General features: G+C 56.5%; 2 protein-coding genes and 1 long non-coding RNA gene across 17 annotated transcripts in view; 2 read left to right on the forward strand and 1 right to left on the reverse strand.

Moving 5' to 3' along the window:
* The window catches only part of ANK1 (ankyrin 1), a 207,011-nt gene extending 203,077 nt beyond the window's left edge, over positions 1–3,934 (forward strand). For all 15 annotated transcript variants that reach the window (XM_045994143.1, XM_045994157.1, XM_045994165.1 and 12 more), the window contains one exon: positions 1,365–3,934. Coding sequence is in view for 7 of the 15 variants with exons in the window: in XM_045994157.1 (XP_045850113.1) it covers positions 1,365–1,391 (27 nt within the window). In the remaining 8 variants the exon portion in view is untranslated. The remainder of the gene's footprint in view (positions 1–1,364) is intronic.
* On the reverse strand, positions 1,505–5,713 carry LOC123934224. The gene is made up of 2 exons (XR_006816751.1): positions 5,451–5,713; positions 1,505–1,788 (listed from the first exon to the last, which is right to left on the reverse strand). It is a non-coding gene; the product is annotated as an uncharacterized LOC123934224 (long non-coding RNA).
* A 211-nt stretch (positions 5,714–5,924) lies between these two features.
* NKX6-3 (NK6 homeobox 3) lies at positions 5,925–11,748 on the forward strand. The gene is made up of 3 exons (XM_045997246.1): positions 5,925–6,726; positions 8,698–8,867; positions 10,236–11,748. Exons 1-3 carry the CDS (start codon positions 6,345–6,347, stop codon positions 10,473–10,475), a joined length of 792 nt encoding a protein of 263 aa, XP_045853202.1. The 5' UTR covers positions 5,925–6,344; the 3' UTR covers positions 10,476–11,748.
* Positions 11,749–18,321: the final 6,573 nt, after the last annotated feature.

Raw genomic sequence — 18,321 nt, forward strand, 5'->3', positions numbered from 1 at the left:
GAGGTCTTGAGGGTGGTGAGCAGAACGTCAGCAGAGAGCAGACTGACGCCATCCGTGAGGGGAGGGCCTCGAACAAGGCAGGAAGCTGATGGGCACCGTGTGTTCGGAAGGCTTGGGGGAGACCAGCCTGCCCAAAGAGAAGCCCAGGCAGGAACGAGTCTTGCCCTCTGGGGTGACAGCTGTTTCAGGCCACAGCAGCAGCAGAAGTCCTGGTGTTGTGCTGTGTGGCAAGGAGCCTAGCCCGGCCTTCCCATCCATGGAGAACCTCTCAGAGTTGAGTTCACCTTGACCCCCTCCAGCTTCCTCCATAACCGTGTCACCTACAGGGCCAGGGACAGCTCCCTGTGTGGGGACTGCTCTGTCAAGGCATGAGTTTCTGCCTTTCTCTGTCATTTCCTACCCCACCCAGGAGATTGTCATCTCCTCTTCCTTTCAGTATGTGCTCCTTTCCCCTATCTGTCCCAAGGTCCTGCAGGCAGAATCCTGAGTGGCTAGTCCCAGAAACATGGAGTGCTCAGCCCAGGGTGGAGGAGGAGGCACCATCAGGGGCTGGAGCGTTGTCTTTCTGTGAATTTCAGGCTGCAGAAAGTGGACTTCACTCTGCAGGCACAGCTGCTGTTCTCCAGCCTAAGATACATAATATCCTAGGGAGAATTCACCTGTTTTTTCCCCAAGATCTCTTTAAAAAAAAAAAAAGAAAATAATCTCTTTGCGGCTGCAGAGGTTGTCCATCCCCGGGGCATGAGGAGAGGAGCCAAAGGCACTTGACAGTAAGAACTGGTAGACCAGAGCCAAAGAGGGACTCTTGTCCCTTGAGGCCCCAAGCTCCTGAGGCTGACTGTGATCAGGTCTGCTCCATCTCTGGGTCCCAGGGCTGGCACTGAGAGACATCATCAATGTGTGTTGGCTGAACTGAAATGAAAAAGTGAAGGGCACCGCTCCCTTTTCTAGCACATGCCCTGGCTTATGAACTTGACCCCTTGCCCAGGTCCCAGGATCTACTCAAGGAGATTTCTCCCCAAGCGACTGCAGGCGTGGGAGCCTCCTGCCTCCTCTTCGAGGCCCAGAGCGCACGCATAGGAGGGTTTTCTGGGGAGCTCGTCCCCCTGGGTGGGGGATCCAGGCAGGCTTGGGCAGCCACCCCTGAGAGGGAGCCTCTGGGCTGGGGAGTGGGAGGCTGGCTGGGGTTCAGGAAGGTCAGGGGCTCTGCGCTCAGTCTTTCACTTCCTTGCCTTGCTTGGGGAGGCTGCTTTGCCTGAATCTGACCCTGCCTCAGCCCCCGGGGCAGAATTCAGGAGCTGGGGTTTTTGCTGGGAGTTGGACATTTAGATCCTAATAACTTCTTCTCTCTCTGTGTCCCTCAGGATCACACCTCGACACCCAACCCTTGAACTCCACACACTCTGCCATGCACACGGGAGGAGAGCTGGAGCGGAGGGCTCGGAAGTGGCGCGTCTGTTCCTCTAGGCTAACGGCATGATCTCTGTAAGGGACTTCCTTTAGTCTCCTATTCGCATGAACGACTGACTGTAGACGCATGACCTACAGTCCTCAATCCTGCCTCTAGCGAAGATGGATCTCTGTTGGGAATCAGGACAAATGCCTCAAGAAGGGGGGTGGGGAGAGAGAGGGGTCGAAAACCAGCACGGGAGAGCACGTGAACGCGAAAGTGAACAAGGGCTCTTTTTGTGCTTGGGGATGATCTATTTTTTAAAATCATTTTAATTTTGACTTGTTACAGGGTACTTTTTTTTTCAACCTCATCTGTAGGAAATCCATGTGGGCTTCCTGGAAAGAAAAAAAAAAAAAGAAAACTAGGCACAAAATCAGTTCGGCACCTTAATCCCATGCCCTCATCTGCCAGCCTTCCTCACCGACACACACCTCCATTCCATTTGTGACATCCCATCCCACTCCCCAGGTGGCCACTCCTCCCAGAACGTTCTACAGGACAATAGGGACAGGCGCATAGGCACACGCACACACAAGCACCTCTCCCCTCTCCTCAGTATAGACACAGATTTTACTGTGATGTCTGAAGCTGTATAGACTTTCCTGTGGACAAACTGGAATTTTTTTATGTTGTCTCTCTCTCTCTCTGCCAGTTTCAGTATTAATCATCTTCCAATGGAAAATCATTACCTTGAGAGTGCATTCGGGGTTCCTTGTGTTAGGGACTTAAGAATCTGAGGCGAGGGCCCCCTCCCCCAAGGCTCAGCTGTAGGGCTCCAAGGGAGCCATGCCCCCTCTGAAAGGGTGTTCTCTCTCAGCTGAGGGCCGGCCGGTGGCTGCTGTCCCAGGATCGCACCAGCATGTTCGATAGAGAAGAGGTTTCCTATATCTTCAAGCACTTCTATCATAGTCTGTGTTCAAAGTGTAAACTGTACAGTTATCAGCCTTGTGTAAATGAAAAAACAATAAATACTATGCAAACCAATAGAAACACTTTAGCAGTACGTACAAAGCACTAACAGCTCAGCTCCTGAGGACTTCTCCAGGCTGCCGGAGAAGGAGCTACAGCCTGTCTTTCAGTGAAAGAGGAAGGGAGTAGAGCTAGTGAATGTATCTGCCAGTTCTTAGAAGTCAGCCACCCCCCCCCCCCAAAAAAAGGTCTCCCAGAGCCAACTTGGTGCTCTAAGTCCAGGCAGCCCACAGGATGGGGGGCCAAGGCCCAACAGTCTCAGTGCCCCCACTCTGACCAAGCCCCTCTGCCCCACTCGGAGAGGCGGGCGGGGGCCCCACTCCTGGGCACAGCGCAGGGAGGGGCGAGCTGGGCCGGAGAGATCAGCTGGCCCCCTGGGGGGCCCAGGCGAGGAAGGGGCTCCTCCTAGGCCAGACCCTTGGTCTGGGCAGGAAGGAGGCGGACGGCTGGCTGTTCCTCTGTTCCTCGCCTCGGAGCCACCAGGGGGAGAGCCTTAAAGTGACAGTGGCGCCTCCGGCAGAGCGAGGCCCGAATCAGCACAATCCGCCCCGCCCAGCCCGGCGGGCGCCCTCTAGGGCCAGGAGAGAGACTGGCGGGCTCGGGTCGCTCCCGAGAGCCTTTGTTTGTGGACGTCCTGCCGCCTTCCTCCCCGCGGCTCCGCGGAGGTGGCCGCAGACACATCAGACCTTCCAAGTAGCACAGAAGCTCCCCCACGGCCGCGCACCCGCGGCCCTGGTGCCCGTCCCCAGCGCACTGCTCTCCCGGCGGAGGCCGCGGGCCCCACGCGCACTGGGCGGCCAGGGCGGCCAGGGCGCCCGGGCGGCTCGCGCTCCGCCTTCCGAGGGGCAGGCCCGGGCGCCGCAGGCCAAGCGGGCGCCCCGGACTGCGGCCCCGGCCCCCGCGGAGGGAATCCCGAGCGCCGCGCTCCTCCGCGTCGGGCCGGGGCGGGGGGGCCACCTGCCGGAGCCGGCGGGCTCGGACGGGGGTCTGGGGTCGGGGAGTGGGGTGCCAGGGCGGGGGGAGCGCGGCGCTCGGGATTCCCGCCGCGGGAAGACAGGAGCAGGGCCCGCCTCCTCTCCTCCACCCCGCGCCGTCCCCGCAGGCCGCCGCCGCAGCCCACCCCACGAGCCCTCGTAGAGCCCCCGCGGCGGTCCCGCGGCTCCAGCCTATGCTTTGGCACCTTCCGCTGCGTCTGGCATGGCTGCTTGGCCCGCCGGCCCCAGGCCCTGGGCGGCATGGCTGCGCGCTCCAGTTGCTAGTAGGAGCTGTTAGCGGAGGAGTTTGGGGTCTCCACACGATGCCTAGAGAATGCTGCAGTCTGCACCTTAGACGCTTTTTAGAAGTTTTGGAATTACCTTGATTTTTTTAATTGTTATGAAAAATGACTCTTTTCTTGACTCTCCCCAATGCTCTGTTGTCGGGAGGGAATTCCCTCACCCCACTCGGATGTATAGACCATTCTCCCTACACCAGCTGAACAAATGTCAAAATTAATAAAGAAATTGACTCACAGCACAGGACTCTCCTTCCTGGCTCGGCCCTGGGGGAATGGGGAGGGGGGCTGGGGCAGGAGTGAAGCTGGGGTTGGGGCCCTGAAGGGGTCTAGAAGTGGGACCAGTCAGCAGGGAGGCCTGTATCGCCTGGGGGGTGGGGGGTGCTTCCTGGAAACCTAGGCAGTCCCTTCATCAGACCACCCACTCTGGGAGAAGCTACCAAACCCCTGGGCTTGGTAGGACAGATTTCTGTCTCCTAAGGATTACCATGAGATGGGGGCAAGTCCAAGGTGGGTGGAGGGGGCACCACACACCCCAGGGTGCATGGCTGAACCCACAGTATACACTAAGGGGGACCCCCCAGTCCCCCGCCCCTCATGAATGTGTCTGGCCCCTGCACTCAACGTCATTCAAAGTTCAAGAACTTCTGAGAAGATTGCCCTATTCCTCCACAGTTCCTAACACCTCATGAGGCTGGCCACCCAGCTGGCCTGTTTTCTCCTCTGTCAAATGGGGGAATGGATTAAACAATTGCTAAAGTCTCTTCCGCATTTCATCCTGGGATTCCCAAATGTGAATGCCTTTGTCAAGCTTGGCATTAAGAAAGAATCAAATCATGTGCTGCAGCTTTTCTTCCTCATAAGTTGCCATCCTTAGGGGCCCACCGAGTCACCCACAAGTCACTCAGGGTCGGTCACAGGCTCCTCAACTGCATGGCCCAGGCGGGGTTCAAAAGCGCAGTTTCAGGATCACAGTTGCCTGGGGCAGCGTGGGGGCCTGGTGGGGGTCAGGCGGCCAAGTCAGAATTAAGTCTCCCAAACAGTTGTGATGGGCAGCCCAGTAGCCCAGCCAACTCAGAGGGGTAAGATCCCTTTTGCCGGTTTTTAGTCTAAACTTCTAGACAAATAATCTCCACAGCCTGTGTAAGGTCTTTCTTGCATTAAGCTACCTCATGTACTCTACTGAGAACATGGCTCAGAGCAGCCTGTTCCACTAGGAACATACCAGCCGCATTGGGAGAGGCAGGCTCTGTGTGAGAGGGTGGCAACAAAGTATTCCCCCACAGCTTCCCTGTTTGCAAAGTGGAAGATGGCCCCCAGTAGAGCCTTGCATGTTGTAAAAATCCATTAGAAAGAAAGGCATATGGGTGTCCCACCATCAAATAATGAACTGGGCACCAACCAAATGCCTGCCAGGGGGACCCACCACTGAATCAACAGCCATCTCAGTCATCAGAGCTTTCCAACCCAGGTGCCAAGCCAGACAGAACATGGCAATGGCTCCAGCAGAGGCACACATGATTCCTCAGAGGAGTTAGATGGAAGAACAGAGGGAATCAGGAAAGGTTGCTCAGAGGCAGAGGTGGGAAGAGCACAGGCCCAGCAGGGGCAGCCTCCACTCTCAACACCACACCCCACCTCCCCCGCCCCAGTCTCCTGGCAGGCTCCCACTCCCAGGCTCTCAGGCCAGGGGCAGAGATTCACATCCCCGACCCCCCACCACCCCAGGGGCCAAAGCCCAGCCTCCCCACTTACCCATCCCAGCTCAGAGGAAGGAAGAGAAGCATCCACACTCGGGCTCCATACTCCTCCGCTGGCTTGAGTAGCTGCACATAAAGGGGTCTGGGCACTCCGGGACAGTGCCTCCTGAGCCTGGCCCCCTCACCCTCAGGGGAGCAGCTGCAGGAGCTGTAATTTCCAGCTGCCTCGGGAGTCTCTGGGGGTCCCAGGTACACTCCTTTCCCTAGATGCTGCGCTTGGGGGACCAGGAGCTAGTAGACCCTCTGAGAAGGAAGAGAGCTTCCAGCGCTCATTCTCTCTCTCCTCCCTCCCTCTTTCCTTCTCTCTCTCTCTCTCTCTCTCTCTCACACAGACACACACACACACACACACACACACACACACACACACACACATCCTGGCTGATTTTACAGTCAATCTTTCAAAGTGCAATTTGTCTTGGAAAAGCCAATGTGAGGCCTGTGTGGGTTTCGACCAATGGCGCTGCGCCTCTCACAGCTCAGCCAGTCTCGGGTCTGTATTCTAATGGGCCATATCTTTATCAGGGAAATGTTGCTTCCCTGAACTTAAAACTTCTCATGGAGGGTCCCCAGACTCACAGGCAGAGGAGGGGTCTGAGCTGAGGCTTGGGGAGCCACCCTTCTCCAGGAGGGGCAGGGACAGAGCCAAGGGGCGCTGGCGAGGCCTCTCACCTGCTCCAGGAGCACCTGACTTCCAAGCCGCTGACGTAGGTGCTGGTCCCCCGGGCCAGGGCCGGGCCGGATGCCTTAGGTAGGAGGGCAGTCTGGGGCTCGGGCCGCTTTTGACCCTCCAAACCTGCCATGGGCTTCTGGGTCAGAGCTCGGGGTCTCTGGCTTTAGGGGGCCTGGATTTGGGCTTCTGACCTTCCCTCGCCCTGACCTGAGGATCATGGAGTCCAACCTGCAGGGGACGTTCCTGCTGAACAACACGCCACTGGCTCAGTTCTCGGAGATGAAGGCCCCCATGTGCCAGTACTCCATGCAGAACTCCTTCTACAAGATCAGCCCTCCGGGGCTGGGCCCCCAACTGGCCGCCGGCACCCCCCACGGGATCACGGACATCCTGAGCAGGCCCGTGGCCACGCCGAACAGCAGCCTCCTCTCCGGCTACCCCCACGTGGCAGGCTTTGGTGGACTCAGCTCCCAGGGGGTCTACTATGGACCCCAGGTGGGGAATTTTCCCAAGGCTGGCAATGAGTATCCCACCCGGACCCGGAACTGCTGGGCTGACACGGGCCAGGACTGGCGAGGCGGGAGGCAGTGCAGCAACAGTGAGTACAGGGCAAGGCTCCATACCCCCCACCCCGGCCCCCAGTTCCCCCCCAACCCCTACCACCCACAGGATCTGGGGAGGAGGAGGTGTGGGAAGCGAAGGGAAAGCTCACAGGGCAGTCCGTACCTGCCATCCACCTCTCCTCAGCCACCTGGATCCATGGCTTACCGGGGCACATGACTGAATTTTCCCCTCCCGGGGCCAACCCAAGCTCCACCTGGACAGGTGTCTTGCCCCTCACTCCTCACCCTTACCAGCGGCCGCCTCAGCTGCCTTCCCAGAAAACCCGGGCGTCTCCTGGGCTGGAGAAGACCACATAACCAACATTTGCCCTTTGTAGGGTCCACCTGGCCACCCAGCTTCCTTCTCCCACCCAGAACCCATGTCACATCTTCACCCAAAGCGGGCCAGTGCTGTCCCCTGTGAGAAGCTGCCCCAACGTCACCTTCCCAGAGAGCCCATTCTTGCCCTGACACCATTCAGGGCCATGGCATGCACGCTGACTCCATCTCGGTCCTGCCCGCCATCAAGGGGGCAGCTTCCCACCATCCTCCTTGGGGCTTATGGCAGCAGGAGCAGTGATGACCGCCCAGCCTCCACGAGCAGCTGCCGAGTCCCGTCAGACTTGGTCCTAGTGGTTGGGAGTGTGGGGTCACCCTACCCTACCATGCCCAAATCTGTTTTCAGAGAATGGGTGTGGGGATCCCAGGGCTCCAAGCGGGGCCCAGAGATGGTGGCAGGTCATGCACAGGCAGGTGAGGCTCACCTGGGAGGCAGGGAGGTGACAGGAATTGCAGGAGTCATCTCCGTGCCAGGGAGGCCCAGCCAGGAGCAGGCCGGGGCAGAAGCGGAGGGAACTTCTGCTGCTCTCTGACCTCGGGGCTGCCCCACTGCAATAGGGGCTTGGGGCCCCCCAAGGAAACCCCAAATCACGCCTGCCTCCCCATCTGCTGTGCTGCTCAGGGTGGTCACACTGCCTGACAGCGCACCCCTCACTCAGCCTGAAGCATGGTGGGTTCCACGCAGGTGAAGACCTCCACTCTGAGAACCGGTTTTGGGGTGCTCTGGGCCTTGGACTCTCTCACCTCCATCTCCCCCTCCCCCCACCACACACACTCTCTCCACACTCCTACTCTTCAATCCCAAGTGCGTGGCCACACACAGGAAATTATCTAAGTCAGTGGCTGAATTGACACAAAGGGACAGAGGACTGCAGAAAACAGTCTTTTGGGAAGGTTCTGCCCCAACCAGTGCCTCAGTTTCCTTCTCTGTAACGTGAGGAGACAGAACATGGGCTGCTGGGCTGCACTGAACAAGGCCCAACAGGTGGGCCTTCTGCCTCCCCAGAGCCCTGCTGCCCTCCAGCCCTGCTCCTGCCTGAGCGGCTGTCCTAGCCAAGCAGGAGGCAGGGTCCTAGTTCTGTGTGGTTGAGGTCACATGACCTCTAGGCCTGGTGACAAGGGAGTGCAGTAACTTGGGGCCTAAAGCTCTGGTTTTCCCAGGAACCTGGAAAATAGGATCCCAAGAACAAGGGATTAGGCGGGGAAGGAATTCCCAGACCCCCTGAGGGCCTGACTGTTGGTGGAAGGTCCCTAGTCTGTGTCTTGGTGAGAAAACTGAGAAGACCGAGAAGAGCCTCCTGGGTGTTGCCCCTGGAGGGAAGGCAGCATCACTGAGTAGGGAAAACATTACAGAGTGAAGGAGCCCAGGGCAGGCTTCAAGCACCATCTCCCCCTAAATAGCTCTTATCTGGGCCAGGTGCCCTCTCGGGGGTCCCTATCCATCCAGACGGGGCAGAGGTCATGGTCACTATTGTCTGAACACCAGGAATGCTGCTTGTTAGCAGCGTCACAATGCCCCCACAATCTCAGTGGCTTCTCTGTAGGAGGGAGCTGGCCCCGTGGGAAATGCAGGATAGGGCTGGTACCCTACTCATCCTGCTAACCGCACACTTTCCTCCTCCTGCCAGCCCCAGATCCCCTGAGCGACAGCATCCACAAGAAAAAGCACACCCGGCCCACCTTCACGGGCCACCAGATCTTTGCCCTGGAGAAGACCTTTGAGCAGACCAAGTACTTGGCTGGCCCTGAGAGGGCACGGCTGGCATACTCACTGGGGATGACTGAGTCACAGGTCAAGGTGAGTTTGTGCAGGAGAAGGTGTCTGCCCTGCAGGGAGCAGCCAGCCAGTGGAGGAAAGGCAGCTTTGTTCTCTGGTGGTGGCTGGGGGGTGGGGGAGGTGTGGTGACTCCGGCTCTCAGTGGGAGGCTGTCCTGCTGTCTGGGCAGGCCTGCCCACCTCGCCCCAGAGACGGCAATAATGACCATAACCCAAAAGATGGATGTCAGTACTGCTGTCTGTTCGGAGTGCAGGACTTCATTTAAAGCCTCCCAGCAACCTGGACATGGGGAGTCTTATTGCTCAGGGTCACCTGGCTGGTAAGTGCAGAATTGGGGCTCAAAGCCAGATCTGTGTGACATCCACCTAATGCTTTCCTCTCCTCTGCCAGGTGTTGGCCGGAAATTTCGAGGGCTGATGGCGGCCTCTGGCCCGTATCAGGAGTCAGTCTCGGGGCCATGTTGGAACTGAATTTATAGGCTTGTTGCACCAGCAGGCGGGAGGGGCCGGCCTTGGTTTGCCAATAAGGTGAAGATAACACCTCCTTCCAGGTCCATCCAAATGAAGCTCAGAGGGGATAATGGGGGTAGGCAGCCTCCATGCGGCAGGCAAGGGCTGTGCTCACACAGCCTGCCACAGCCACGGAGCCTGAAATCAGTGCCAGGCTTCTCCCTCCAGGCTCCCAGGCGCCACCTCCGTGATGCTAGATCTCTCCTGAGACACTCTGGGTGGGCAGCCTCCCAAAAGAAAGCTATGACTGAACTGCCCAGCTCTGTGACATGGTGACAGGTTCAAGGGTAGAAGAGGGAAACACAAGGGCGGGTTGGGACCCACCTCTGGGCTCCACCAGCATCGCCAGCCACCTGCCTCCGCAGACTTCGGATCTGCTGAATCCCAGTGGAAGGAAGCGAGGGGCCCCGTCCATACTTTTCTTCTTCTTTAGGTACTTTTTTGCATTCTTCAGCTATAGTAAACAATGAAAATACGTTACTTTTATAATTACGGAAATTATTCACGAAGTTTAGGGAAGGTCCATAAAGCTATAAAGTAGGGACGACCCTTGAGCACCTACTGAAGGCCCCCACATGGGCATTCCAGCATCTTCCATCCCGGTGCCCCGGGTGGCAAAAGAGCAGATCCACCGCAGAAGGTCTGGCTAAGCAGAAAGTGCTGCAGCATGGACCCGCGTTCGTTTTTACTTCACCCCCCACCTCCCGCCGCACAGGCGGCGTGAATATTTCCACCTGGAAATATTCTGGAAATCACTGAGCCTTTTATTTTACTGTAAAAATAAGGATCCAGGGTCCTTGCCACCCGGTGGGGTCGCCCTCCTAAAGGGGGTCCCCGTGTGCGCTGGGGCCCACCATCCTCAGCTTCCTTCTCTCCCCAGGTGTGGTTCCAAAACCGAAGGACCAAGTGGCGGAAGAAGAGCGCCCTGGAGCCGTCGTCCTCCACGCCCCGGGCCCCGGGCGGCGCGGGAGCGGGCGGGGAGCGCGCCGCCTCCGAGAACGAGGACGACGAGTACAACAAGCCGCTAGACCCCGACTCGGACGACGAGAAGATCCGGCTGCTGCTCCGCAAGCACCGCGCCGCCTTCTCGGTGCTCAGCTTGGGCGCCCACAGCGTCTGACGCCCGCCCCCGCCCCCGCCCCGGTCCCGGTCCCCGTCCCGGTCCCCGTCCCCCCGCTACAGCCTCTCCACTGCCCCGCCCAGGGCTCCGGCAGCGCCCCCCCCGCCCACGGAGGAGGAGGAGGTGGAGGCGGAGGCAGGGGGGCGGCTAGAGGGAGGAGGCCAGGGGGAGGCCAGGGGCTTGGGCCGGGGCGGCGGCGGTGGGGCCAGCCCAGCTGAGGGAGGAGGGAGCGGGGAGGGAGGTCCAAGCGGCCTGAGAAGCGCCACCTGATCGGCCGTCCCGCTCCTCTGCGGCCCAGGCCTTGCCCTGCCCGCTCCGCAAACGCGTTAAGTGCACAGGTAGATGCAAATGACCAGGTTTTGCCACCGGGAAAGTGGCTGAGGGGTTCCGGACCTGCCCCTGGGATCCGGCTGCTGCAGGGGGCCGACCCCTCACCCCGAGGCAGTTGGCCGGGGCAGAGGTCTCCCTTCTGGTCTGGGAGCTGAGAGACCAGGGTGCTGGGTCCGACTGGGCTCTCGGCTGACTGCAGAAGAAAAGATGGCATGTCCAGGTGCCCTCCTCCAACTTTGGCATAGGAGGGAACCCCCTGGAGGGGCAGAACGAATGACAGAACCCGGCTGGAGGAAATCCACCTCAGGGAGGGGAAGTGGGTCCCAGGGAAGGAGAACCGCTCCTGACCCCCTAACTCTAGGATCACCCCCCACCCCGTGGGCCAAGTCCTCCCGGACCCCTTTCTCCCTCCACTCTGCCCTCAGCAGAGATCCCCCAGAAAGAGACAAGACAGGCCCCCAACACACTCTGATGGGCTGGGGAAAAGGGAGGTTGGAGGCAGAGGAAAGTTGAGAGAATCTGAGGGGCGGATGCTGCCCGCCCCCCCTCAGAGCCACCCACCTAGGGTTCCCTCCAAGCTGATACAATGGGCAAGATCACCTGGAGAGAGGGGAGCTTGGCACGGCTGGAAGGGACCTCAGAACCCCCTGCTTCACCAACTGGGGTGCCCACACAGGAAAGGGGAAGACCCTGCAGGGATCGGCTGCACCCAGGGCCTGCATGGACTCCTGCTCCCGGCCCTTCCTTTACTTAGATTGCCCGCAGCCTGGCAGTGGGGGTGGTGCAGACCTGAACACTGGCCGGGTGGCATTTTTTAACCCAGGTGACTCATAGTGTCCAGCAGGTGGGAGGGGTGAGGGAGGTGGGTGGGGGCTGGCAGCCCAAAAGTGACGCAGCATTTGCCCATCTTTACTGGCTTTGACAATATAAAGAGTAAAAATAAAAGTCCCAGAAACCTCCCAGTGGCTACTGTGCTTCTGTGAAACTGGCTGAGGAATCCCAGCCATGGGGGCTAGGAGGGGCCCTGGCGGGGGGCAGGCTTCTCCGCTCCCAGGATGGGGGGATCCGAGCTGGAGCTCAGGGAGTCTGGAAACCTGGCATCACACTGGTCAAGTTGAAATCTCATGGCTTAATGTCAGGCACTGTCAGAGGTGCTGCGAAACCCAAGACTGGAACAGAGTTCCTGACCTCCAGGAATTCATAGCCTAGTAGGGGAAAAGGTTCATTTGGGGAAGTAGGTACCATAAAGAACAGCTGCGGCGGGGGGGGGGGGGGGGGGTGGACAGAATAGAAGCACTAATGTTAATTGAACACCCCCTACTAAATTCTCCCACATGGAAGGCCTGGATGACCATACTTGACCCCACAAGGGACTTTAAGAGGTAGGTATTATGCTTGTCACCCAGATGAGGGAACCCGGGCTCAGAAGGTACCTAAGCCAAGTCCCAGAAGTGGGAAGGTGCGCAAGCTGAGAGCAGATTCCAAGGCTCTCACATCTTCTTGCCCCAGAAGCAACTCCTCAAAGCCTTTTCTGTAAAATGAGAGGCCAAAACAAGCTGTGATTTCAGAACCTTCCAACCTGAATGATCCTTGCAAACACCAGCATGGCCTGAGTTCCCTTTGCTGTCCCAGGTCCTCCAGTCCGTCCCTTAGGCCCCCAGGGGGGGAGAACTTGGCCCCGGGGTATCAGCCCAGGGAACAAGGGTAGGAGGAAGACCCCAGCTCATGCCTCTTGGAGACCAAGGCACCAGACTTTCATAATGACCCCAGAGGACAGGAGTGACAGACAAGAAAACGTGGAATGCTTTTAAGCTCTACCTCAACCAAACCGATGTCCACACTCAGTATCTCTGGAGGTGAGGTGGGAGACGAGAAGGAGATGAGAAGACAGCTGGGAAGAATGGAGCGTCATCTCTGGAAACTCCTGGCCACAGGCGGCATTGAGGAGCCCTCCGCTGACATGTGGGACCTGCGGGGAGGTGGGGCAGGGTGGGGGGTGCTCAGCTAGGCTACGGCAGGCAGGACAGCAGCCTGGGAGCTCCTGGGGAGTCACAACACAGTCCCCCAAGATGAAAAACCTCCGTGGGCCCTGGGAGCCGGGTGCTGCATGGTGTCTCCCTGAGCACTTGGAGGAGAGCATGGAGCCTGCGGGTTGGGAGGAGGCTGCTAACATAATCCCCGTGAGAAGTCAGGAAGCAGGTATAGAGGAGGAGGCCAGTGACCCACCTCCAAACGGAGCTCGTCTCCTTCTTTTGTAAGTATATTATAATCCCAACTGCTGTCTTAGAGCTGTGATTCCTGCATGTCTGATTCTAGTCATTTGGGGTCAGTATTAAATCAAGCTTGGGGGGAAGTTTTTCCCTGGGGAGACATTTGCTGAGCTGAACAAGGTCTTCTCCAGTCTCAAAGTTCTGGGATACCTGCCATTGGGACCTCTGGCTCCAAGACTCCACCCCTTCCCCACCCCCCACCACCTGAGCACAGGCAGAGCTGGTTTCTCCCACCGCATCCACTGCAGGAGAAGAGCCCGAGGTGAATGGCCCAGGTTCCTGAGGGTAATTGGAATAAGTCTGGTTCTCTGCAGAGGGGCACCTGTGTGCATGTGTGTATGTGTGTGTACACCTGTGTGCTTGAGTGCTTGTGTCCATGTGCGTGTGCTTGTGTGTTGCTGGGGAGAGCTCAAGGTTATGCCCTTCATCACTCATGCAGAAAACACAAGCCCTAGACATTTTATGTCTGGTTATCCAAGGGATTTCCTATACATCCTGAGTGCAGCAAAAATCCAAGTTATTTTAGCAATCCGTGCGTCTTGCGACTCCTCTCCTGCCAAATCACAAACTTTTCAGGGATGAGCCAAGGGGGAAGAAATCAAAGCCTGTGCTCCCAACAGCCACAGAGTCCTGCTCTGATGGGCAGCTCAGTAGGCTCGGACAGGCAGGCGCAGATTCTGCCACAGGCCTCATTATCGTGGCTGCCGGTGTTAGAAGGACATGAGACAAGTCCAAGCCGGGCTGGGTGCGAGTCTGGGCGTGGCAGTGTCTTACCAGGTTGAGGATGGCCACATTAAAGAGGAGACGAGGTATTGAAATTCCACTTCCGGAAGCCCCTCCCCATTACTCAGGTCCCTCTAGGGGTTGAAGCTGGATACCAGTTGACCCGATCCCTTTTCCTGCTGCACAGCATAGAGGACGGTGTTCAGTTCCATCCTGGTTCCACTGCCCTGTGGCCTGGGCTGGTCACTCCGCTGCAGAGCCTCAGTATACCCATCTGGGAGACAGGAATAATTGCACAGACCTCGTGGGGGCTCGGTCAGATCAGAACTAATGAGACACTCGACCGGCTGCATCATCCAAGGAGGGCTTTGAGGCTGTGAGTGAGTCCTCCTGCCGCCAACTAGTAGCTGGGTCATGTGACCAAGCTAGTTAACCTCTTGAAATCCAGTCTCCTCATCTGTAAAATGGGGCTGATATCGTACTCCGCAAGACGGAGAAGGTGAAAGGAAATCTCTTAGAGTAAGCTGACCCGCATGGGCACCGAAATATGAGAATGCTTCTGCTCTCCCCCTCCTCCTCAAGTTCATGCCCTCAGGGAGCGTCAGAGCCAGCAGATTCTTCCCCGCCATGGACCAGCTCCCGGCTCCATCAGTGGTTCGGCCCCAGCAGTGCACCTGCTCTCCACGCAGTTGTGGAGGGACTGGCACGTGTGACCACGTTCCTTTACCTGCAAACTGCCTGAGACTCAGGACCCCCCAGTAGTTCTGGGTGCTACCAGACATGGAGGGCTGCCCGTGGCCTGCAGATGTGTTTCTTCAGTGGCAGACTGTGCTTCCGTAGAAACATCAGCTGGGGCAGTGAGGGGTTCCCACCACTTCCCGGGGCACTTCCACCTACCTGGGTTCCTCGTGGCTGCCTGGCCTGCCTTCCCCTGAGACGTTTGGATCTGTCTCTTCTGCATGGAAGCCTTGTTACTCTAGGGCCTGATCTGGGCCCCAGTAGCAGCCTTACCTGGGAACTTACTAGAAGTGCAGTTCTGGCTATGGCCCACAGGTCTGTGTCCGTGGGCCCCAGCCCAGATCTGCGTTTTAACCAGGTCCCCATCCGGCTCCCAGGCTCACCATTCACCATGCGACAGGGGCCAGAGGGGGTCTGACTGTGTGAATGTGTGTGGGTAACCCTTCTTCTCTCAGAGCACAGAGTCTGGGCTCAATACAACGTTGTTCAACTGATACCGTTGAGCATAAGGACAGCCATAGTGTTTGTGACCACAGAAACATTTTTTAAAGTCTCAAGGACAAGAAAGCAGCTACCAGGTGGCCAGAGGCCATGGGGTACAAGACCAGAGGAAGAGGCCCAGAGCCTAGGTGCAGGGTAGCTCAAGTGTGTGCAACAGCCTGCAAGGACAAAGAGGAATCCCAGCACATAGCCCTCTCTGGGCGTTTGGTAACAGGACTGAAAACCCAACATAGGTCAGAGGTCTTTGAAGACAGCACTGTGGTTAGTGTTCACAATGACATCCCAGATATTGTCTCAGAAAGATTAAACCCGGGGCGCCTGGGTGGCTCAGTGGGTTGAAGCCTCTGCCTTCGGCTCAGGTCATGATCCCAGTGTCCTGGAATCGAGCCCCGCATCGGGCTCTCTGCTCTGCTGAGAGCCTGCTTCCTCCTCTCTCTCTGCCTGCCTCTCTGCCTACCTGTGATCTCTGTCTGTCAAATAAATAAATAAAATCTTTAAAAAAAAAAAAAAAAAGAAAGAAAGATTAAACCCTGCCCTTCGTCCTCTGCGTAAGGTGCCGGAAGAGCGTACTTTAGAAAGCTTTTCACCGCGGCTGGGCCCAGCTTGCGCCCCTTGGAGCCTGAAGCTTTCCAATGCTCCCAGAAGGAGGCATCAGAGAAAGACGCCCCAAGTTTTAACTGGCCTGACCCCCTTCCCCAGGGAAGCCCTGTGAACCTGAGCCAAAGGGCTGATGTGCACTTGTTTACTGTGTAAGCAAGAGTAGAAGAATGTCTGATGTCCAGTGAAACCTTGTACAGAATAAATAATAGCTTTGAGAAGTTGGAAAAAAAAAAAAAAGAAAGCTTTTCACCGGGAAATTATTTTGCTTAGAACAATTCACTCTCTGATGATGCTCGGATAAAAAAACGGTATCAAATAAAAGAAATGTGCCGTTCTATCAGCTCATGTCATTTCAACCTGGTTCAGAGGATGGACTGGGAGTTTACAGAGCAATTTAGTACAAACCTGCGGTGGGAAGGACTTCTGTCATTCGGGAGGCAGAGGTCATGGGAATGAGGCTAAGGAAACCCCTCTGGTCACCTTGACTCCAGGCCAAGAGCTCTGGCATCAGGCCAGAATGCCAAAGAGGCATTCGTCTGTTCCCTATACTGCACAAGAAGACTCCAGCACCTTCTACGAAAGTGACTTCTTCCAAATGCTTTACTCACACCCACTCATTTGTCTTCCAAAAGCCATGTAGGATTTAGTATCCCCATTTTCCAGATGAAGAAACTGAGGTAGAGAAATGAACTGATATGAGTCTGACCCCAAGTCCATGGATATACAGCAGTGATTCTGCTTGACTTCAAGGTCACGCTGTCCTCTCACTGCACCAATGGCATCTACCACCTCTCCTTGCTTTTCACGCATTCGTTAAACGCTCACGGGGCCATGCCCTGTTCCAGAGGCTTCTCTCATTTCATTTCCAGAAACGTCCTACATAAAATAAGCACCAATATGATACTCATTTTATAGCCAAGGACACTGGGACACAGAGAGGTTAAGTAACCTGCCCTATGTCACACAGCTCAACCGATCTGACTTTGGAGCTTCTGCTTCTAACTACCATAAAAGGGGAAAGAGAGAGGAACCATTTGAATGAGGTCTGGACTATGAACTGTTTAAAAAGAAAATCAGGATTATATGTATTAATAAATTAAAATCCATGCTGTCAACATCTGGGGTCTGCTTTCTGCCTGGCACCATGCTTGTTCCTGGGCATCTGAACAGACGACAAGCTGTGTACCCTCCTGATGATCACAGTCTAGAAGGAGACCAGCTGCCAAGAAAGAACAGGAACACAACGCTATTGGTGCTGTGAGGAATATCTTCACAAGGAACAGAGGGATCCCCGGGAGGCAGTGGTTAAGGGTTAGAGAGGCCTTAATGAATGGCAATTACATTAACAAAAACGCAATTCCCTGTGGATCCATGCGATACCACATCTCAACAAAAGCATTACATCCTGTGTCGAATAAGAAGGAGCACTATAGAATAAAGGTAACTTTCATTAGTAAGAATCTGTGTCTATGTGACCTAACTATTAGAATTTATAGGATTTGCTGGGCGCCTGGGTGGCTCAGTCGTTAAGCACCTGCCTTCAGCTGAGGTCATGATCCCAGAGTCCTGGGATCGAGCCCCCCATCGGGCTCCTTGCTTGGCAGGAAGCCTGCTTCTCCCTCTCCCTCTGCTGCTTCCCCTGCTTGTGTTCCCTCTCTCACTGTCTCTCTTTGTCAAATCAATAAATAATCTTAAAAAAACAAACAAACAAACAAAACGAATTTACAGAGGTTGAATGAGAAGTGATGCTGAAATCTCCTATGAAACGGTCAAGCCATCCTCACTAGGGCATTCCATACCCTTCCACAACGTGCTTTCATCTGATTCTCCGATAGACTGGTCATCGGATTTTAGCCCGCGTTTGCGTATGAGGAAACTGAGATCTATGCAAATTCAAAACTCCTTGTCTTTGAAGTCCGGGTTGCGTCTCCTCTGCGGACGTGTAGAGACCTGAAACATACAGAGGACAGGAGAGGACCAGATGAAGTCCTCTGATCAAAGACACACTGATCAAATGCATTGTGGCACATGACTACAGCCAACACCATTTTTCTTGGCCTGGTCTCTGCGGCTTTGCCATTGACCGCAGGGCTCTCTGGAAGGCGCAGATACGCCACAGCCAGGGGAGATGTTCAGAGGCAGTTGCCCCAGTTTGCCTGACCTATGATTTCTCAGGCATATGGATTCCCAGGGCCCCTCAGATCTGCGGACTCTGTTGGGCAAGCGGGAAAGTGCCCCAGGGCACCGGAGTGGACAAATTTGGCTAACAGTGACTTCAGAAGCCCAACTTGATTTAAACCCACAGTTTTGGCTCTCCCTGCCGGCCTTGGAGTTGTTCACAATGGCCGGGATTGGGTTCTGTAGGGTTTCCTTCTTCCCGGGCTGACAAAAACTCAAATAGTCTGGAAAGGCCGCCGCGACGGAAGAAGAAGCTGGATCTTCTTCCCAGCGAAAGAGGGAGAGATAGCAGGATGCTCCGGGTCTCCTGCTGCCGAATCAGCTCTGTGGCTGTGATGCTTGCGAGAAGGTCTAATACAGTCAACCCTTCAAGGGCTCCGAGGAGAGACCCTGCTCTAACAGATGCGCTAAACCACTGCCGCTGTGTCCTAGAAAAGAAAGCAACGCTGGCCTTGCCGGTCTCATCTGCTTTCGCAGGGACCACCACCTGCCCGGGGGACCACCGC

The sequence above is a fragment of the Meles meles genome, chromosome 2 (genome assembly GCF_922984935.1).
Source record: "Meles meles chromosome 2, mMelMel3.1 paternal haplotype, whole genome shotgun sequence".
Taxonomy (NCBI): domain Eukaryota; kingdom Metazoa; phylum Chordata; class Mammalia; order Carnivora; family Mustelidae; genus Meles; species Meles meles.